This window comes from Apiospora hydei, assembly GCF_038363865.1.
Source record: "Apiospora hydei strain CBS 114990 chromosome Unknown utg000002l_segment0_segment0, whole genome shotgun sequence".
In the NCBI taxonomy this organism is placed as follows: domain Eukaryota; kingdom Fungi; phylum Ascomycota; class Sordariomycetes; order Amphisphaeriales; family Apiosporaceae; genus Apiospora; species Apiospora hydei.
Genome location: NW_027117361.1, coordinates 4,776,466 through 4,797,262, shown reverse-complemented (window position 1 = coordinate 4,797,262; position 20,797 = coordinate 4,776,466). Strand labels below are relative to the sequence as shown.

The window sequence follows — 20,797 nt, the reverse complement described above, 5'->3', positions numbered from 1 at the left end:
TCTTGAGGCACTGGCTGAAGGCTTCAACACTGTTCAGTTTCGCATCTGGTGTTAAATCCCTAGTTAGTACATATTATGCTTCGCCTGGGAACAAGGAGGGGGTTAAGGAGAACGTACTATCGAGACAGTCGATATTGTCGGGGTTCAGGTAATCCAGGCACGCGAACATGAGCTCCTTGTGATTGGTCGGACGCGGGCTGAGAAAGTCTTCGACGGCCTTGATCCACTCCTGGCTCGGTTCGATGTCGATGAAATCGACAAAGGCGGGGCCGTTTTCGTAACCTTTCATGGCGTTCACCATAAGTAATCCGAGGGCCTTGATCTGCTTCTCGCTCCCGGCTACGACCATGTATCCGCTGTTGGGTTCGGCATTCAGCTGGAGGAAGCGGCTCCGGGCCATGAGGGCAGTTAAATCTCCTAGCATGGCCCAGACCTTGGACCAGTTGAGCTGTGGTGGATCAGGGTCTTTTGTGGTGTTCAGCCAAGATGGTACTGAGGTGGGATGAGAGATCGATGGATCTGTTATGGATTAAATAATGTCTAGGTATGTTTGTAGAGGAAATATGCGGGAAAGAGTGTTCAACTTACCATCTTCTTGGGTAACCACGTCATTTTCGGAGGGGTTTGCTCTTGGATGTTTCTCAATCTGTAGCAATGCTCCTGGTTAGCATATGTACACCAGCAGAGAGCAGAAAAGAGGCTCAGATTGCAATTGCCAAACACCAGTGCTGCCAAACCAAGCCGTGTAAGGTGGGAGGAATGGACTGGTCAAACATATTTACCTTTATCTCCTCAGGGGGCCAGTAGGCCTGGAAGATGACCGTGAGGGCAATCTTCAGCGCGAAGAGGTTGAATGCGAAGAGTAGGAGCGTGAATCGCAAGTCTGTCTCCTTGGTTTTCTCAATCATGCCCAGGGTAAGGAGGACGGCGAGGGCGCTAGCGAAAGAGAAGTCGGGGACGGGTGACCACTCCATGACGAGGGATGACCAGGTGTGTTATGATGTTGGTGAGTATGATGTTGACGAGAACGAGAGCTTGGTGGTCAAGGATCAAGTCACGCGGCGTGTGTTTGCGTGTGATCGTCAGACGCAAGCGGCAACATGAAAGGGGGGTATGAGAGCGGAAAAGAAGTGATCTCTCAGAAGAAGAGGAACAAGTAACAAGCGACAGACTTTGGAAGCCGAAGCGAAGGGGGTTGTTGCGATTGAGTTGAGCTGTTCATGTGTCTGTAGCACCAGTTTCGTAGCTGGCTTTGGGTACTAGAGAGCGTAGCAACTGATGTGCCGGTTGATGGTTGTCAGTCGGATGGAGGAAGGAGAAGGAAATAAATAAGCTTGAAAACAAGCTTAATTGGAAATCAGCCAATCGGTAAACCAGACTAATCCAAAAGTGGACAGAAACAGGAACGGTGAAACAATAACAGATCAGCTAGAAAGTGAGGACAATAGGGAACAATCACTCGAAGAGGTACTTGTTGAGAGACACGCGAGAGAAGTGGGGCACAGATGACATTGCTGGCGATACCCAGTATGGTGTTTTGGGTGCTTTAGGCCTGAATTTAGTACCTAGGTGACCAACTAGTGATGGAAAAGTAACCAGACGAAACTATTCAGTAGTAAGTCCAAGCTCTTTCAACCCAAGGTCCGCTCCCTCCTCATGAGTACGAAGTAGTACACAACCGTCCCTTCGTCCATCGAATCAGAACCCCACAGCAGCCGCATTCGAGGTGTCGATAGCCATAACCTTGGCGGGCTCGACGAACGTGCCGTTCACAGGGCTGTTGAGACCACCAGCTGTGACCACGTAGAGAATATGGCTGTCCGTAGCCGTCCGACCGAAAACAGCCGCGTTCACGCCGGCCATGACCTCTTGGGTCTGTTCACCCGCCACGACGGCGCTTTTGGCTGTATCCTGGTTGTAGGCCACGACCGTGTTGTTCGGGTTCGTCGTGATCCACAGGGTTCCATCATCGGAAATAGCGAAATCGTCCATGAAGGTGATCGGCATGAATACCACCGTCTCCACCGTCACGTTCGTAAAGTCGATGCTTGCCTCAACCTTGGGAGTGAAGCTAGGAATAGAAGCAGCAGGATCCGTAGTCATTGCTGTATCTGATGAAGAATAAGAAGTGGGGACAGGGAATCCGTCTTTATCGATGGCCATGCGGTACATGGTGGCGGCGAAGCTGTTGGACCAGTAGACGTAACCGTTGTAGATCTTGATGCCGTTGATGCCCATAAGAAAAGGCCAGCCAGGTACAGGAACCATTTCCGGGACAGCAGCCACGGTGTCGACCTGATTCGAGTTCACATCAACCCGGAGAAGAGAGCCCGTGGAGTCGGTGACGAGGATCACGCCTAGCCTACCCGGGACACTGGTAAGTCCATTAGGGTAGACATGGTCGGGCAAATCCAGCAGCTTCTTGAAAGATGGCTGTTTATTGTCAGGGCTGCAGTTGATCTTGCAAGGTATATGAGAGTCGGCAAACGAGACCTGCCAGAGCGAGAAGGTGCCGAAGATCGGGTCGGCGGTGCCATGGAACTTGCCACCTGCGACAACGAAGATATCGGGCGCAACCTCGGTGATGCCCAGCAAGCCAGTCATGTCGGGGAACGTGTAGAGCAAGGTGGCTTGGGGGTTATTAGATTGGACCGCCGTCAGGGTGTACAGCTGGGGAGTAGGTTGCAGCAGGGTGAACAGCAGATCGCCATTGGAGCGAGCAGCGACGTTCTCGATCCATGTGCCAAGTTGCCCGAACTGGAAGAGCTGGTGAGACGGGAAGGGCAGAGTGTTGGCGGCGACATGGTTGACGGCGTTGATGTCGGACGCGACACCGGGGGCTGTCAGACCCAGAGTCTGAGCCAGCAAGGTTGTGAGGATGAGCAGATACATGATGATAGAATGTATCAGACCATGCAGTATCTTGGGGTCACGGGAAGTGGGATGAAGCGTGTTGTGTGTGAGCAAAAATACAAATTTGCTCATTCGGCGTGGGATGCAAGACGGTATGATCAGACTAAGTCTGATAAGATGAAATAATGGTGTTTGGCACGCTGGGTTTTCACTAGTAGCATTCCAATTGGTGGAAGTAGTGCTATAAAGTTGAATGGGCCAAGCCGATTAACCTAAGCCAATGGGTGAGGTGCTGGATGTGTGTTATAAGTAAAGAACCACAGCGCCGGGATCGACTCCTCTACTATTACAATAAGCATACCTGGTATGCTGCTTCTTATTTAGTCCTCTAAAGAGCTACGAGGCACTACGATGTGGCCGTTTATTAGTTGTCGCTGTTATCCCTTGCTTTCTGCCATTAAACGGTGCATTTGCTCCTTACATTGGATTGAGCCTTGGCATCGACGTCGTGGTCGACCGTATTCGACCTACTTCATGCAAGAAATTCCGCCGTGCGCATCACAGTTACTAGTCCCGTACTTCGGGTAAGGGGTCAACTAAATGGCCTTCAAGGGGAAGACAATGGTTGGACGAATTATGATCAATATTCAGGAAGGAAAGGTACAGGTCTATTAGAATTGATAATGTCTAGGTTAGACATCTGCATGCATTCGTGCGGCGCAGTAGGGCAGAGGAAACATTAATAGAACATAATGTGGGGATCAAGTCAAAAGTTGTTGGGCTCAATTGGAATGCCGTCAATTAATATGTCGAATTCGTGATCAACCTGGATGGGAATTGCGAGTGGATGGATGGATGTAGCCCAGCCATCGAATCCAGCATCGTTTTCAATCCACCATCGGGCATCGCGCGGGCGTTATCAGGCCATTGCTGTTGTTTGGGAGTTTGGCAGCATCAAGGCATGTCCACGAAAACATCGGAAGTTCTAGCGCCTTCTGCCGTACGACGCTCGTCTCCACGCCCGCCGCGACTCGCCTCACAGCATGGAGGGCAGCCTGCAGTGCGCCCCGAGCATTGTCCGTGGTTGGATCGGCTGGGGCCGCAGCGAAGCGGTGCGCTGCAGAAAGTCTTCAGAACCAAAAGTCTTCGCCGATCTTGCTAATGCTTCGGAGTTTAGAGGCCTGGAGGGGCCGCGTTGTTGTTGCTGACTTGAGAGGGGAGAACAATGAGCCGCGCAGCGCCCCGCCTCCGACCTTGTCCGCCCCTGCACCGCCAAGGGTCTTCCCTCTCAATCCTCGCTCAATCTTGATTCGAATCTTGGACGGCGGTTACGACCGATCCTGCTTATCCAAGACCCTGAATCGCCAAAGTCTGCAACGCGTTTTCCCGGGCTGACTCACTGAATCTGCATCGGCTTTACCGGGCTGCGACCCTGGAATTCAGCCTGGAAAACATCCAACTTTCCCCAACACTGCATGCTACAGAAAATGGCAGAATTCTGGGCAGATCGTTCGGCACCACCTAAAAGGCCCATGACGGTGCGGAAAAAGCCGCATGGAGCACATCGGTGTTAGCTTTAGTAATTGCTGCTCCATATCTCCATTCTTGACAACGTCATGCAAACTGTACCGGTAGCCTCGGTGCTTGGCAACAATGACCCAACTATGCGCTCAGCAGTATAAAACAGCGAGAGAATCCGCCTTATTAAAGTCTGGAATTCGAAGTATCATCAATCTCATCATCTCATCAATCGTGTCTTCATTCTTCTAGGCATCCAACTATCCAACCATCTGAACCTGTCTTCCCGTCACTGGTCAGCACCCTAACTCGAAGCTTAAAAACCCCTGTGCCACGAGACGCTAGAAGCCCCCTAGCGCACCTAAACCCACTAATACATAAGCCCGACCACCAAACCACCATCACCATGGTCGTCAACAAGGCCCTGATCTTCAAGAAGGTCCCCGAGAACTTCCCCGTCCCCGGCGAGCACCTGACCATCGAAGACGTCGGCTTCGACGCCGACGCCGCCCCCGCCCGCGGGCGGCATCACGGCCGAGGTCCTCTACGCCTCGTACGACCCGTACCTGCGCGGCCGCATGCGCGAGCCCAACACCAAGAGCTACTCGGCCCCCTTTGACCTCGGCAAGCCCGTCGTCAACGACACCATCGCGCGCGTCCTGAAATCCGATAGCGCCAACCACAAGCCCGGCGACCTCATCAAGACCTTCGGGCCCTTCCAGCAGTACATCACCATCGACCTCAAGGCGCCCGTCCAGAGCGTCTACAAGGTCGACCCAGCCCAGAAGCTCGACAACCCGCACGGGCTCGAGCCGGGCTTTTTCTTGGGAGCGCTCGGCATGCCGGGCCTGACGGCCTACTCCTCCCTGCACGAGATCGGCAAGCCCAAGAAGGGCGAGACCATCTTCGTCAGCAGCGCCGCCGGCGCCGTCGGCCAGGTCGTCGGCCAGGTCGCCAAGCACGAGGGCCTGAAAGTGATCGGCTCCGTCGGGTCCGACGAGAAGCTCGACTTTATCACCAAGGAGCTCGGCTTCGACGGCGGCTTCAACTACAAGAAGGAGCGGCCCGCGGACGCGCTCAAGCGCCTCGCGCCGCAGGGCATCGACCTGTACTTTGAGAACGTGGGCGGCGAGCACCTCGAGGCCGCGCTGGACGCCATGAACGACGACGGGCGCGTCGTCGTGTGCGGCATGATCGAGGGCTACAACTGCCCGCCCGAGAAGCGGTACGGGGTCAAGAACCTGTTCCAGCTCTTCGCCAAGCACATCATGATGCGCGGCTTCATCGTGGGCCAGCCCGACTTCGGCCCGGCCTACACCAAGGAGCACCAGGCCAACGTGCAGAAGTGGCTCGCCGACGGCAGCCTCAAGGCCAAGCTGCATGTCACCGAGGGCATCGACAACGCCGCCGAGGGCTTTATTGGCATGCTCAAGGGAGAGAACTTTGGCAAGGCCGTGCTCAGGATCAAGGCGTAAGAGGGTAGTTGTGTGTATATGGCTGCAAACACGTTTAGATTATGAATTATGAAATACAAAATAATACCAAAGAAATCTTGACCACATACGTCCCCGAGAAGGAAATTGTTCAACCCAAGCATATTGTCTGTTCCTCTGCGTTCTGCCGCCACTTGTGCTCCATGAAACGATTTGGGCCCACCAGCTTTGACAACTGGGCATTGCCAGTAGTGAGGTCAGCAGAGCTGAATCCCAAGTTCACTGGATCCATATAGTCATAGGATGTCAGTGACCCAACCTCTACTATGCCTACGCGTTCAAAGTGGCCATCCAGCCTTTTCATCACAAGTAGTGTTGCCCGGGACTTTGTGTCAGAGTGTCTTTCCTGAATGGGCAGTGGACTGTGGGGGTCGTACTCATTTAATATGACGGCAGGATATGGTGTCATCATTTCCACAGGTTCGTCGATGAAAGCATCCGAAGCCATGTGCTCGGCCTCCGTCACAGGTAATATGACGAGCATTGCTGGGTGGGTGTGTTTTCTGTGGTAGTCGTCACCTTGCGGTGGTTCAACGAGATTGCCAGGTATGAACATAACCTCTGTAAGTTTCGATCGCAAGTACAAGTATCTCGGCCATGATTTCTTTACACCGAAGTCCCGGTAGACTGTTTCCAGAGGTATACTTCGCTTTTCATCCAGGTACATCATGGATAGGTCTATGTTCGCGTTGAGGGGGAGTATAGCCGTGCCCTGCCAGCCGGCCCACGACCAACTTGGATGTCCATGGCGCCGCCGCGCAGTCAAATTAGCCCGGTGCGTCCAATCTAGAGCAACAAGTGACGAGTGAGGTGAGCGTTCAGACAAGATCGGAATGCCCCACAAGTGATGCTGATGGCGGCTGCCGTCTCTGTGGTCATTGAGGACACCCAGGAAGGCCTGGAGGGAGTCCTCATCGTGCGTCAGCTTCCTTGAGCTAAACTCGGTAACTTTATAGGTCAGGTTTAGGTAGTCATCCCCAAGTCCGTATGGAATCGATTGATACGTCCATGGCAATGACGGTCCTAGATATCTGAACAATCCAAACACAGACCTCCCGCAGTCGGTCAGCGAAACGCCACATGGTATCGACTCCGGAAAAAGCCTCGCTGTCGCACAAGAATATGGTCTGTCTTTCCGTGAAGAAGAGCCGGCGCCTGGCGAGGTATCCCTCCTGGTAAGTCCATCCACGTGTGGCCCATCTGGTTTTCCGGAGAAAGTCGAAGCTGTAAGGGGGATTGGGCGGAATGTCAAGGATCCCACTGTGAGCTCTCGTAGTATGCTACGCCTCACACTGATACCTGGGAGGCCATCGTCGGCACTGGTTCCTGACGTAGATATAATGACAATGGCAGCTCGTTTGTACACCTCATCCATTTTGTGGATCATGTGTTCTTTGTGAACACTGTCTTGATCAATGCACTATATCCGAACTCAGTCAGTCGAACTCTATAAAGCAGATATGAGTATTTCGTTCATGCCGGTCGACCCAGAGGTAACGGTATTCAAGTGAAAGGGTAACCTTGATGCTGTCCTGCACAATGATGGGGAAATCAGGCTCTTTGCTGTGGCTGTCAGAGGTCGTTCCTGCATCGCCCCACACGTATGACAGAGCGACATACTCGCTGTCTGTCGGGGCCGCAACTACTTGCATCGTGTGGCAGTCGATGACGTGTAACCGCAGTTCTGGAAGTGAGCCCCTCGGCCCCTGGCAATTTGGGTGCCTCGCGTGGCAAGCCCTCTCTGCCCTTTTTGATATACGCAAAGTCAGGGCAGCCATCTAGGAGACGCAGCCGATCATCACCTCGGTATCTCATGTCTCCAATCCATGAGGCGTCCCGTGGAGGGTTGGTAACCGTACCGTCGAAGATTTCTTGATGGCGTTCATTGACTTTTTCTTTTTTTGTTCTTTTGCGTTTCGACTTATACCAGCGCAGGTAAGCAGAAGCAAGTGACGCAAACCCGAGCAAACCCAACAGGCGTTCATGCAGGGGCGAAACGCCGGACAAAAGACTAGATGGAGGTTGCGAAATGGACGCATATCGATCCTCCTTGTCGTTGAGGCCAGGCCCGGACAACAGAAGGAAGCCCCGTTCCCTGATCACCCAGTAACACCAACTATCGATCTCCCTAATGGTGAGCCGGTTTCTCTGCTCCGGAGCAACTGGTTCATGGAGAACATAGAGAACTATCTCCTTTCCACGGAGCGGCCCAACATTTAGCGACCAACTGGCTGTCACACGCAGATCCAACAGTCACTCTGCAGGACCAACTGGCATGCAGCATCGGCCCAACAGGGGTCTACATTCCGGAAAGGCTACGGCGCCTAAGGGTAGAAAACAAAGGAAGGAAGGACCTTAAGGTCCCCTACGATGTGTATATAAACCTCACACTCGACCTCACTTTGAGTGAGAAAAGAACCAGAGACCCTAGAAGTGCCATAGTCAAATATTAGCTGAATCAGATCCAAGCCCTTCAAGCCCTTGTCACACTGGCTGCTAGTATACAATTAGCAGTAACGCCATCTAGCTCTGCTGGCTTTATGGTTGCCAGAGCGCGGCAGATCTGGCATCTTGAAGATCGGAGCTCTTGGTGAGAATCCGACGGCGAAAATCGGCGGACCTCCACACAGGCATCAACTTCTTCCTGGGCTTGTTTGGTTATTTCGGACCAATCGATTGCCTCACATACCGCGCAGAGTATATCCGGGTCCTTGGGCATTTGCGTCAGCGATGAAGGATCCATGGGACAGGACTTTCCTGAGTTCAAATTCAAAACTGGTTTGACTGAAGACGAATGACTGAACGGTAGTGAGTTCGTCTGCCGTTGCGGTACGATCAGATTCCACAGAAAATAAGGCCAAGGGCAGAGTCAAGGCATTTCAAGCGATCATGCGGGGTTCTGAACCCAAGACCAGTAAGGCTACACCGGTCTGCGTCATTGGGCTGGTCACCTGAGGCATGATTGGTCTGTATACGAAATAGGCTAAACATTTCTCTGTAATAACGAGGGGAAGCAACCCGACTCAAGCCTGATCATAAGGTCGCCAGTCGGCTGCGTCCAATTCCAAACGTCATTGCAAGTTCAGTGCGTAAAGGGCTGCGACTACGGCTGCTCGGGAGCCTCAAATGTACAGTCAGGGTACCGGACTTTATCGGTAATGAACGAATGGCCATATTGAAACTTGTGATCCAATAGAAAGGATGTCATCGTCTTCTTCGGCTGACAGTTGACAGGCTGATCTTGAAACTGGCTCGGGTATTGTTAACCTTACTTCAGAGCGAGGTAGCATTTGAGGTTATTGCCAGGACTCCTTGAAACCCTGTGGAGAGGTCAGCGCCCCGCCTCGGGGGTCCCCTGCATGGCTGGGCATTTCACCTTGGACCAAACATTCGCATCGAGCATGAGCATCTGCTTGCAAGAGGCAGATCAATTATGTCAAGGAGTATAATGGATGTGAATATGTATCCTCCTACAGTTATATCGCTCAATATGTATCCTCCTACAGTTATATCGCTCAACTGCAATTTGAAGCCATTGGACCTTCTTTCATTTGTCCCTACCCCATGCCCTGTACAGCTGCTGTTGAGTTAGTGAGCTTAGGGGCTGATTTAAGCTTAGCGACCACCCAAGCAACCCCTTCACTCCACTACGGGACCCCATTTTAACGGGCGCTTGCTGAAATCTCCCTAAAAACCGCATCGTCGGATCTTTCAGGGCAACGCCAAGATCCAAGCAAGGTGGGCATCCAGGGAGTCGACTGTCTCAAGCGAACCATGGCATCGCGCATATTGGCGTGAGACGCAGAGCCTCACCGCGATTCTCCCGAACTCCTATCTGCGCATCGGACACCCCGGGCCCTCTCCCTCCTCTTTTTTTTCGGGCCACCTGCCGGATCTGATCAGGTTCGGGCATCTGCGCCAGCAATGCACCCCGTCGCACATCAAACAGCCCCGTCCGAGATGAGACGATAGGTCTTGGCTGACCAGCCCCAAGCCCGGCAGATCGGCTTCTTGGGAAACATCGTGAGCATCCTCCCGCGCGCCAACAATGCGGCTCGGATTAAAGATGCGATTTAAAAAGATCGCCCGTCCCGTCGAACCTTTGTCGCTTCTTCTTACCCTTTCCTCAACCTACCTTCGTGTACCTTTACCTTCATTTTTCAACCAACGTTACCTGTAACTGTCTATCTTCCCCTCCGGCAAGGGTTGCTTCCATTCGTTTTTATACAACAAATCTTCATTCGCCCACGGCAATTGAACTTCATTCTTTTTTATAAACGCAACCTCTTTCCCAAAAACCAACAACACCACCATCAAGATGCAGTACTCCACCACCTTCACCGTCGCGGCCCTGTTCGCCTCGCTCGCCGCCGCCGCCCCGGCCAACCACGTCTCCTTCGTGACCGACAAGGCCATCATCGACACCCCGACGGACGTCAAGCCCGCCGTCGAGCTCGAGGCGCGCCAGAACGGCGGCGCCTGCTTCATCACCGGCAACGCGCAGCTGCCGGCCGAGGTCGCGACCGTGGTGCAGCAGCTCGGCCCCAAGGTCAAGTGCAACGCGGGCCTCAAGACGCTGGGCGGCGTGCCCGACGTGACCTCGGGCGGGCAGACGTACAGCAAGATCGACTTCAGCAAGTCGGGCACCTCGGGCCTGCAGTTCGCGCTCGACACCTTCGTCACGGCCGACTGCATGGCCGACAGCAACCTGCAGGCCTTCCAGGACGCACTCGACGTCTACACGGCGACCGAGGCCGGCCTGCGCAGCAGCGGCGGCAACTTCAACACCATCAAGGCGCCCAAGTTCTTCCTCGCCATGCAGATCTCCCGCATCAAGACCGCCCAGGGCAACCCGCCCACCGACGCGGCCAACCAGGTCGCGCATTTGGCCGAGAAGGTCACCAAGAACGCCGGTCGCGTCGATCAGTCGCTCATCGCCAAAGTCAACGCTCTGGCCAAGCAGACGTAAGAGGGGAGAGTGAAGGATACAGGAGTGGGAGAGGAGGGAAGAAGTACGTAGATACCTTACGGGTATATACTAATAAAGCAATTGGGTTGAATGGTAATGGTATTTCGTCTCTAGCCGTGATTCGTGATATCGCAGTATAATATAGACGAAAATCATGAACACAATCGAGAAAGAGATTGCAGGCGATAACTCGATTGCAAGAGTATGACAAGCTCCAGTCCAGAAAGGGAACATATCCCTGAGATAGAGAAGCCCAGGAAGACGCCAATGTCCCCGAAGCGTGTGAAACTCCCAAGGTATTCTCCAACATATTCCGTGAAAAATGGAATCCCAGCCCTACGTCAAATAAGACTCTAATGTGCTGTAACCCTGGGGTAAAAGAATATAGACTTGTTATGATGTGTTTATGCGTCTTTAATTGCCACCTCGGGATATCGTCTGGTTGGCTCAGTGCTCCTCCGCCGCACCATTGATAACTGAATTCCAACCACCATCGTGTCAGGGGGTTAGTGATGTCGGGTTCCCGCCTTCATCAAGGATGCGACGTACGGTCATCCTGAAGCGATCTTTCTCTGGGACCTGGGGCTCTGTCCGCTCGCCGTGTTCTACTTCTGGTTGGGCTTGCCGGTCCCTTGACCTTGTCGAATGGGAGTAGAGCAGGATAGGTTTCGACAAAGAGGGTACTACACTATCACTGGTGGTATCTAGGCGCAATCTGATTGGGGGCCTTCTCGGCACAGGCGAGACATTGGTTGTTGTTGTCCGTTGCACGAAATAGTAAGCTCCGCAGGGCGGTATCAGCTCCGATAAACGTAGAACCAGTGTGCCCAGTTCGGACCACGTCGAAGCCGCAGACGCGCTAGACATATCCAGTTGGGCTCGCCGGATACGGTTACTTGCGGGCCGTGTCGTCTCAGTGGAGTGCCATCTTCCCGACGTCTCGACCGCATCAAGCTCAAAGACCTCGACTTGCTGCTCGATGACCTCGCTGCCGGTACCCAGGCGTACCGGACAAAAAGTCTGCGATAACATCTTGTAGCGTCTTATGCAGTAGGGTCCGTCCGAAAGCGAATAGTAGGCGCACCGGGAGTTGTCTTCACCCGTGCTGGATACCAAGCTTTCGCAACTTGAACGTCTTGCGCACATTGACCACTCATCGGATATGTTGTTATTTCCGTCGGTGTCAAAAAGACCCCATTCTCCACCTTTTCCACTGGTCTTGGAAGCTTTTCCACGACACCAGGGCCGGTCGTCGTTTGCTTCCTGAGGTAGTGATGGATGTTGGTCTGTTCTTCTGAAGCTTTCGCCTCTGGGTACCTCGCTCGGAACCTAATGTTGACGAACTAACCGCTAGAGAAGGAGACGTCACTGAAAGGCCATCAGATGCAAAAGAAAGTGGAGAATATCCGTCTTGCGAGCTGCGGTCGAATGAGTGTACGGAGGTGGGCGTTCGAGGCTCGGCTTGCATGCTACCAGCTAGTGAGCGACTGCTAGAAAGAGATGTGTCATGTTTAGACCACCTGAATAGCCTCATCTTGGGTCTCTCGGGGCTCGCTGACTCATTGAGGCTCGGGCTCTCGGAAGCAGTATCCTGTAAGGTTGAACACGTGTCTGAGAACTGTTCCGATGTCTGATGATGTTCTAGACAAGTCGTCTCTGCCGTCCTGGACCGATAGCGGATAATATCGACTACAGTTTGCTGTGCTTGACTGATAGTCTCAGTGCGGAAAAGGGCGCGAAGGAGCCCTTCGTTCTGGACGATAAATTCCATTGGCTTCGGCAGTGCAACTTCTGAGGAAAGACCGGGATGTCCTTCTTCGATTGCTTCCGCCAGTAGTGGCTGCCCAGATAACCGATAAGTAACCAGGAGAAGTCTCAACACGTCTTCCTTGCGTGGATCATGGGTATCATCGTCAATGTTTTCCCAGAGCAGCTTGCATAGTCTTTGTGTGGCATCATGTTCGAGTTCATGGATCTGGCACAAGGCTAAAGCATAAATGAGCGCTTTGGACACTGACCGGTCGGTCCCCCGAGATTCCGCAATATCTTCAATGACTTCTGCATTCTGGATACCTTTGCCTTGGATGAAGCAGCACAGAGCGTGTTGGATACGCAACTGACTATGGTGCGCATCATCCGCATCACGTACCTTATGCCAACTTATGGCCTGCGCGAGGATTGCTTCAGCCCGTTCGAAGTCGACAACTTCCAATGCTCTCTGGGTCATCTTCTCGAGCCCGAGGGAGAAGGTGCTGTCGAAACTGTCTTCGGTGCGGTTGGTGTAGTTTGCGACATTACGGCATCGGTCCACCAGCTCGGGATCAGACGGTACGAACAACTCAGGAGCTTCGTCGAACCGTGGACCAAGCCCGTCTTGCACGGGTGGCACCCTGCGACGACGAAGCATTTGGATGAACCCAGCATATGCTAGTACTATCTCAGATGTGGTCGGGCTCATGACCCCGGACTCGGCATAGCTAGAATCATGGGCTTCGGGAATCCCACCATGACTGCTCTTGGCATAGACGGTAGATGCAGCAGTGCTGGCTGCCGCGTGAAAGCCCTTGGCGGCTTTTACCAGACCCTGAAGATTCTTTAGGATGTATGCATCACTCTTTGTCATGAAGGCAAGGGAGTGGGAGTTTGTTGCCGCCAGAGTGGATGTCTCTAGAGATTTCTTCAGCTTTTGGAGCTCACGTAGAGTCTCTTGCTGATTTGCACCGCTCCGAAGTGAAATCGAGCTGTTAATGGTGTCAGATGCTTTCAAATGTGATGGACGAAAGGGAAGCAAATAGGTATGACAACCTACGTGTTGATGACTTGAAGTAAGGTCTGGAGTGATATGGTTGACATGTGTATTTTGTCGCGCAAGCCGACTATGGTGCGGGCGTGAATCTGCATCTCTGCCGCGACTTTTGCACGTCGGAAAAGTCTGTTTTATATTCCGGCCCTGCTGATCTTCTTCTTGAGGGTATTAAGTTCATACATGGTTCGTTGACAGTCTGCAATGGCAATGTCACTTTGTTTCCATACATCTTCGTCGATTGGTGCCAATGCGAAGCGGTTTTTCCGACAATTCTGGAGGGCTTCGCGTATTGCTTGAATGTGGCTGGTAAGGATTCCGAGTTCGGCACACAGCCCGCTATAGCCAGTGTCACCCTGGCGGATTGACTGCAGGAACTTGTAGATCTTCGATGCAGCCTCCGCCAAAGTGATTACCGACGTCGTGATTGTAAGGGGGTCCATGGCAAATGGCTCCTACTGGGCTCTTTGAAGTGATGAGAAGATCGTGTAGGAAAGCTCCATCGCAAAAATCCCGTAATTACTGTTGAGTTAAGGGGTCTGCTGGCCTGCGCTGGTATGAGTCCAAAAGCAAAAGAACAAAAAGAAAGGGTGCAACCCATCTTCGGGGCACCACAAGGCCCATGTCTGGGCACCAGTCTGCCTCGCGATGCAGCTTACCACGAAATCACTTGATTGGAGGAGTTGCGCCCGAATGTATATCCACCTGCAAGATATCAAATTCCTGTGAGGCTCTCTCCGCGCGGATGCTACCTACTTGCAGCTCGGTGTTGCGGGTGCTGTAGAAGGGTCTGCCTTGTTCTCAATTAGCAATGCAACCCTATTGTAGTATCCCATAATGAACTTCGCCTTGCTGAAGGTGCTTTCACAAGCCCGTGCTTCTGAAGTGAGATTGCCTTGCAGTCAGACTTTGGGGCACTGTACGGGCTTTTTATTGTAGCATTGCGCGACCTCCTTGCATGGGGAATCACATTGGACAGAAAGAGCGAGGAAGAGGGGATAATCCGAGACAAGCAACCAAGGCTTGTTCAGGCCAACATACATGGCAACTGCGCTACAATCGCAAAGAGGGGTACACCCAATAGATCTTGTGTCGGGACATTTTCTATGATATGGGAAGCGAAAGTTGTATACAGACGTTCGCGACGGCCGAGCTGCTGGAGAACATCCTAGTGCACCTCGACCCCAAAACTTTCTTGACGTCAGCTCAGCTCGTGCAGCGAAGATGGCGCCAACAGATCCACAACTCAACGCCTCTGCAACAACAACTCTTCCTGCGCAGCATCCCCGCCCAATACAGTAGTCCGAGGGAAGTGAACCCGCTGCTGAAGGAACACTTCCCCATTTTCTTCTACGAGCGACCCGCCGAGCTCGATACAGTTCGTCCCCCACGAATTTCCCCGGAGGATTCTGACAATGACCCCGAGGCTTCCCACTCATGGTACAATGCCATGCGCCGCTGGCGGATCATGCGTACCGAGGCCGCGTGCAGCGCATGCGCTATATTCCGCAACGATGTACGCGACGACTTCGAAACGCGCCTGCCGTGGGCCGCAAGCGGCGAGCGGCGGCGCTCCGAAGCCTTCATGCGCCCCGGGGCCAGCTGGCGCGCGATGCTGGTGGCACAGCCGCCCATCCGTCTCGTCGGGTTCGTGCAGACGATCTCGGGCCGCGACGACACGGGTATGCCCTACCGCCTCGGCGAGCTGGACATGATGGCGGCCCGTGGTGGCGGCGGGCTGAGGATGGGCGGCCTGTACGATGCGGTCGCGGGGTGCTTGGCCGTAACAGTGGCGCAGCAGCCGGACCGGGCGGCAGCGTGCAGTATCGTCTGGGCGCCCTCGGCCGCGATGCCGGTGACGTTTGTCTCCTTCGGGATAGGGCTCCAGTCGCTCGGCGAGCGGGCGGACTTGATTCTGGAGCTTCTGGAGCCGAGCAGCCGCGGCGGCGGCGACGTTAACGACGACGGACCCCACCCGTGGCCGAGGGTCGCGAGGAGATCTGGCGCCGCGCTGAGGAGTCTCGGGCCAGGTTTGTGCATCCTGACGCCTCTGGCAAGCGGACGATTGCGGAAGAGGCTCTTCAGATGGGCTTGTTGGTCAATACATTGGATTAAGTATATCTATGATGGCGATTGATCACTAAGAAGATCACATCATTTGTTTTATGCCTTTTCGCTTTCTACGACTTTCTGGGTTTACAATGGCAAACCAGCAGAAACAAAAGACTCAAACAGAGCCAGGAACCACCACCCGTGAAGTAGATGCATACATTCGGCCATGCGAATTTTGTATATATATCCTACGAAAGTTCGCAACTTGTTTTTGGTGATGAAAAACTTCAAGCCAAGTTCCCTGGTTAAAACATAAAAATGCCCCTATATCATCATCCCCATCGCAAGCTCGTGTCCAGGTAAGTGACAACGCGGACAACAGAAACTCGAGACGCTTAGCAGCCGGCGTAGATGGACTGGGCGAACAGAGCGTAGGTGTCACTAGTTATGAGATAACATTAGTACAAATCATATGGAAAACGTGTCGCCAGTGATAGTTTATGGCAAAACTAATTTAAAAGCGGGGCGAAAACTTACGCGTGGTTCAGGTTCTGGCTGGCCGAGAGGCTGCGGACGTAGCTGTACCCGTAGCCGTTGTAGTCGGAGGTGCCCTTGATCTGGGTCAGGTGGGTGGCCTCGTGCAGGACGGTGCTGGCCTGGTCCTGGTCGTGGCAGGTGCGGGAGACGCCGGACAGGGCGCTGAAGAAGAGGTTGCAGTAGGCCATGTAGCTGCTGGAGGGCAGGGTGTAGGCCAGGACGCCGGAGGAGCAGGCGCCGTAGACGTCGGAGCAGTAGAGACGGCTGTTGTTTTGATAGTATGTTAGTTACGAGATATAATCTAACAGGAAGGGATAGGCAAGGTGACAAAAACTTACGAGCTGCCGCCGCTGGTGCTGCCGCACTCGGAAGCCACCTTGGTGAAGACGTTGGCAACGGTGCTGACAGTCGAAGAGGACGACGACTTGAAGTACTCCGTCATCTTGCTCGAGCTGGAGCGGGCGGTGCTGGCCGCGTTGCGAGCCGCCGAGGCGCAGTTGCTGAGGGCCGAGCGGATAGCGGTGGACTTGGACCCGGTGCAGTCGGACTGGAGCGAGGTGCGCCTGCCGATGAAGGAAGCGCGGGCCTCGGCGGCCTGGGCGCCGTCGACCTCGACCGCCTTGAGCGTGTTGGAGGTGTAGGGCACGACGCCGTCCAGGGTGGTGGAGTCAAGGGCCGCGGTCAGGAAGCCGCTGGTGGAGACGACGTCGTAGGCGCCGCCCTGGCTCAGGTCGTGCAGGTGCGCAATGTCGAAGGTGGCTTCGACCGAGGCGCCGGGGGCGATGACGCGGAAGGCGTCCTCGGGCAGGCCCGAGGTGGCGACGCGGAGACGGAGACCGTCGAAGGCGACCTTCTCGGCTTTATTCGGGGAATTATATGTCAGCAAGTCTGAGTATAGTATGTAGTAACAGTAGGAGGAGGAACTCACAGCCCTGGAAGACATCGACCTTCTCGACAGCGGCGTCGTCGAGGAAGGTGCCGGTCTTGAAGACCTTGACGGCCTCCTTGCCGTTGTTGACGACGGTGGCCTTGACCTGGGTGTTGCCGGTCTTCTCCAGGGTGACGGCCAGGGGCACGTCGCGCTTGGTGACGTCGAGGACGGCGGCGCTGGCCGCGGAGGCGAGCAGAGTGACGGTGGCGAAGAACTTCATGTTGAAGACGAGGGGGCTTGAAGAACGAGAGAGGGTTCTGCTGAAAGATGGGCTTGCCTTGAGTCTTGGCTGAGGAAAGGGTCGATGGGGATGAGGATCAGGAGAACATAAGAAAGTCATAGGGTTTCTATCCATACTTATACTTCATGAGGCCATAACCCCCAACCGCGTCTACTATAGCCCCCGCGCACGCCTCGGAACGCGAGGCAGAATGCTCCTAAGCAAAGAAGGGAAGCTGTATAGCGCAGGCTTCGGCCTCACCAGTCAGCGGCCGCCAAGCGGCTTAGACCCCATCATACCACAGCAGCACCGGCTCGGTCAAACGTGTCCAATAAGGCATGTGGTTTTTCGAAATGGCACCACACCCATATCAGAGACGGGGTCCGGAACTCGCTCGCCAGCGCGCGGGAAGGAGCATGAGAGAGTGAGTGAGTGTGTGTGTGTGGCTCATTCGGTATGCAATCCCCCTAATTTATTATTACTATTTCTAGAAAAGCTATAATATGCGGGTGTCCTACTGTCGCTGCCCCATGCATGATAAGGACGACGGGCCATTTGTGGAACAATCCGTCTTAGGCCCCCTTAGCCTGATAATTACTCAACATAATGCCAAGAGTTGGGGCCTGCTTATTCGTAGACAGGCTCCCTCGCTCGGTGCTCTTGCCCAAGTTCCCCTCATCGCCGCTGGCAGTTCCGGTGCTCAGAGAATGATGCCGGGTAGGCACAGATGCTGCCTTTGCTTTTCGAGTTCTCAGTGGCTGAGTGGTCTGTCGAGATTAAGGGGCCGCATGCTCTGTATCTCTATGCTGCTGCACTGCCGTTGCTGCCTATTGCTCTTTGCATCGCACAGCAGGTTCCTGGCCTCCATCGCTGACAGAGGATTGGGGGAAGGGCATCCATCCATCCAGCCAGCCAGCTAGCTTGAAACCGCCGGGAGTGGGGTCGTCTTTGCACGAGTACCGGGCGTGGGCGACCAGTTAGGCTTAGAGGAGGCCATGCAACTTGCTTATCAGTCTGGAATCTCGGAGCAGGGCCCAGATCTCCCGAGAGACTACCCCAGATTCGTACCTGATCACTGCCGATCATTTCCCAGGATCCTTTTGTCCACTGCCCAGTCATTGCCCAGGCTTTGCCTAGTCACCATCCATCCCGGGTTAGCCTTGCCGTCCCGGAACCTGGATGCGATAGTGCTGCGAATCATCGCGTGCCGTTTGCCGAAACTAGGGCCCTTTGCTCTCGAGATGGTTTCGCGTGGTTGTGTACGTGGCTTATGTTTGTGCCCAAAGGCTTGATATCTCTTGCAACCAATCGCAGATGATCCTCGAGCTCGCTGTGATATCTGCCGGCTTTTCAGCAATTGATGCGACAGCAGGTAACACCGCAGCACTCTGTAGCAGCACGCAGAGTTATCAGAACAGATATCAGTCTGCTCATGCGCTCCACCGAAGCCCAAGACCTACGAAAGCTTGTCCTAGCACCAGGACCTTCCTAATCACTACCTTTGTCCGTGGCTGCAGGCATCGCACCCCGGTCAGAACCGTTGGCGTCCGGCGGCAGAACCCAGCAAAGACCCGTTTTCAGGGCTTGGCGCGCAGAATCCCCGCTGGACAAGCAGCACGCAGCTCCCAGCGTCGCAGTCTGGCAGTGCTGGACAAAATACCCCGTCTGCCCAATCTATATCTCCCACATGCGTATGTTGTCTTCGAGAGTGAATTCCATGCCCAAAAAGGCAGTTGCTATTGCTAATCACCGATCGTCAGGGATCTTTGAGCAAACAAGCCTTCTGAGCCAAGCAATTCGTGTGCTTCTGGCAGTCTCGCTTCAGCGTCGCTTTGCGTCGGTCCACTTCTTGCAATGAAACTCCGAACGGGCCCCGCATGCACCGACTGCTGCTGGTAATTCTTACTTCAACTTCGCTCTCTATTGCACTATCTATCTTCCACCACTCCTATGTACTCTAAGCCATTGCGTCCGACCTGCCATAAACGACCAGTCGCATATTGATATCTCTCCGTCCTCCCTCTTTCCATCGTATGTCCCGCTCATTAATTATCTACACATAAGCATGAACAAGCAATAACTCAGATTGCGCAGCATATGAGCCGATCCCAGAACACGGCCCTGGTCTTCGTCGCAGTCGCTCTGCTCTTCCTCTTCTGGAAGAACTCCGCTGCAGACTCTTACTCCTTGACCGGACCTCCGGCATCAGCATCAGTCATGGGTTCGAACCTGGAAGTCTCAATCCGCAACGCGGGCGAGCATAAGCTGGCCCTCGGCGTCACCAACAAAGGCGACAAGCCCCCTGACCGTGATCTCCTGGAACTCCCCGCTGGACCCGACCGCACTCAAGCTCGGACTCGTCGAGTTCGTCCCCTCCGGCTCATCTGAGGCTGTCCAGATCAACACCATCCAAGTCCGCCGGAAGATGCCGCCTGAGAGCGACTCCCTTGTCACCATCAAGCCCGGGGAGAAGAAGGATAACGTGCTCGAGGTGGGAGAGCCCGTCGTGCCCTTGAGAATCTCAAAGGGAAGATGACTGTGAGATGCCAGGGGACGTGGATGGGTGTATGGGACGCAGATGGTTTCAAGACCGAGGAGCTGGAGAGCATTGGTTCCGCTCAGGAGGCACAGTTTGGTGACTTCAAGGCTGAGCTGGAGTCGGTTGAGTTCTGATAGCTATTTTTCTAGTGAGCCATGACAACGGGAGTTGGTTACATTCAGAGCATGAAGCTAATACGTGTACGTCAGTATAAGAATAAGCTCGGGAGATTAGGTTTTCGGCAGTCTGTGCGAGCATGTCATTGGGTTCACGCCGAAGTAAAAAGTGTTTATCACAACAACAGGTACAGCTTTGCCAATTATGGTTGCGTTCCAGAAGAAGGCCTATCTAGTTTGCTACATATAATGCCAGATTTTACCACCTGAAGAATGGCTTATGCCACATTCAGCATCTCACTACAGCGTAGTCTTGAGCGCTTACCGCCGGTCCTGAATGAATACAGTACCAGATGGCAGTTGAGAGATAGCGCAAAGCAAATCTCTTCTACTTTGCAGGTTGCTTGTTTCTGAGGAGGACGCGAATGTGGAGGGCGTGGTGCTCCCAAACCCTTGGCCACCAGGTTACCGACCCCTCTGCAGTCTCCGACAAGAATGCCATCGTTGATGTCATTCGAGCACTCCTCCCTCATGACAGCATGGGTGGCTTACATCTGCGTTTTTAACTTGTTGGGCTTCACGGCGTCCCTCAACCGGCAAACCCTGCACAGGCTCGTCCTCTCTTCTGCGTATCAGAATGGACCTCACGCACGACTTCGTTTGTTCCAGTAGTAGAATCCTCAACCGCTACAGCTCAGTCCGCGAAAAGGGATGAATCGGGAATTAAGAACTGCAGAAGCAATGAAGTAGAACAAGAAAAAAGTTT

The 20,797-nt window shown here is 53.9% G+C and overlaps 9 protein-coding genes across 9 annotated transcripts; 4 read left to right on the top strand and 5 right to left on the bottom strand.

The window, feature by feature from the left end:
- Window positions 1-73: 73 nt before the first annotated feature.
- On the bottom strand, window positions 74-974 carry PG997_001502 (uncharacterized protein; the record flags this gene model as incomplete). The annotated part of the gene is made up of 2 exons (XM_066805817.1): window positions 74-448; window positions 783-974. 2 exons carry the CDS (start codon window positions 972-974, stop codon window positions 74-76), a joined length of 567 nt encoding a protein of 188 aa, XP_066675590.1.
- A 724-nt stretch (window positions 975-1,698) lies between these two features.
- On the bottom strand, window positions 1,699-2,892 carry PG997_001501 (uncharacterized protein; the record flags this gene model as incomplete). The annotated part of the gene is made up of 1 exon (XM_066805816.1): window positions 1,699-2,892. The coding sequence occupies one exon, from the start codon at window positions 2,890-2,892 to the stop codon at window positions 1,699-1,701; it is 1,194 nt and encodes a 397-aa protein (XP_066675589.1).
- Window positions 2,893-4,777: 1,885 nt separating this feature from the next.
- Window positions 4,778-5,846, top strand: PG997_001500 (Zinc-binding dehydrogenase; the record flags this gene model as incomplete). The annotated part of the gene is made up of 2 exons (XM_066805815.1): window positions 4,778-4,828; window positions 4,857-5,846. 2 exons carry the CDS (start codon window positions 4,778-4,780, stop codon window positions 5,844-5,846), a joined length of 1,041 nt encoding a protein of 346 aa, XP_066675588.1.
- Window positions 5,847-5,955: 109 nt separating this feature from the next.
- PG997_001499 (uncharacterized protein) lies at window positions 5,956-7,516 on the bottom strand (the record flags this gene model as incomplete). Its single annotated transcript, XM_066805814.1, has 2 exons — window positions 5,956-7,284; window positions 7,385-7,516. The coding sequence occupies 2 exons, from the start codon at window positions 7,514-7,516 to the stop codon at window positions 5,956-5,958; spliced, it is 1,461 nt and encodes a 486-aa protein (XP_066675587.1).
- Window positions 7,517-10,182: 2,666 nt separating this feature from the next.
- On the top strand, window positions 10,183-10,833 carry PG997_001498 (uncharacterized protein; the record flags this gene model as incomplete). The annotated part of the gene is made up of 1 exon (XM_066805813.1): window positions 10,183-10,833. One exon carries the CDS (start codon window positions 10,183-10,185, stop codon window positions 10,831-10,833), a length of 651 nt encoding a protein of 216 aa, XP_066675586.1.
- A 498-nt stretch (window positions 10,834-11,331) lies between these two features.
- On the bottom strand, window positions 11,332-14,079 carry PG997_001497 (uncharacterized protein; the record flags this gene model as incomplete). The annotated part of the gene is made up of 4 exons (XM_066805812.1): window positions 11,332-11,853; window positions 12,182-13,574; window positions 13,643-13,765; window positions 13,820-14,079. 4 exons carry the CDS (start codon window positions 14,077-14,079, stop codon window positions 11,332-11,334), a joined length of 2,298 nt encoding a protein of 765 aa, XP_066675585.1.
- Window positions 14,080-14,473: 394 nt separating this feature from the next.
- PG997_001496 (uncharacterized protein) lies at window positions 14,474-15,773 on the top strand (the record flags this gene model as incomplete). Its single annotated transcript, XM_066805811.1, has 2 exons — window positions 14,474-14,521; window positions 14,772-15,773. 2 exons carry the CDS (start codon window positions 14,474-14,476, stop codon window positions 15,771-15,773), a joined length of 1,050 nt encoding a protein of 349 aa, XP_066675584.1.
- Window positions 15,774-16,083: 310 nt separating this feature from the next.
- Window positions 16,084-17,376, bottom strand: PG997_001495 (deuterolysin metalloprotease protein; the record flags this gene model as incomplete). The annotated part of the gene is made up of 4 exons (XM_066805810.1): window positions 16,084-16,129; window positions 16,226-16,489; window positions 16,564-17,113; window positions 17,154-17,376. The coding sequence occupies 4 exons, from the start codon at window positions 17,374-17,376 to the stop codon at window positions 16,084-16,086; spliced, it is 1,083 nt and encodes a 360-aa protein (XP_066675583.1).
- Window positions 17,377-19,473: 2,097 nt separating this feature from the next.
- PG997_001494 (uncharacterized protein) lies at window positions 19,474-20,049 on the top strand (the record flags this gene model as incomplete). The annotated part of the gene is made up of 3 exons (XM_066805809.1): window positions 19,474-19,740; window positions 19,802-19,867; window positions 19,927-20,049. 3 exons carry the CDS (start codon window positions 19,474-19,476, stop codon window positions 20,047-20,049), a joined length of 456 nt encoding a protein of 151 aa, XP_066675582.1.
- Window positions 20,050-20,797: the final 748 nt, after the last annotated feature.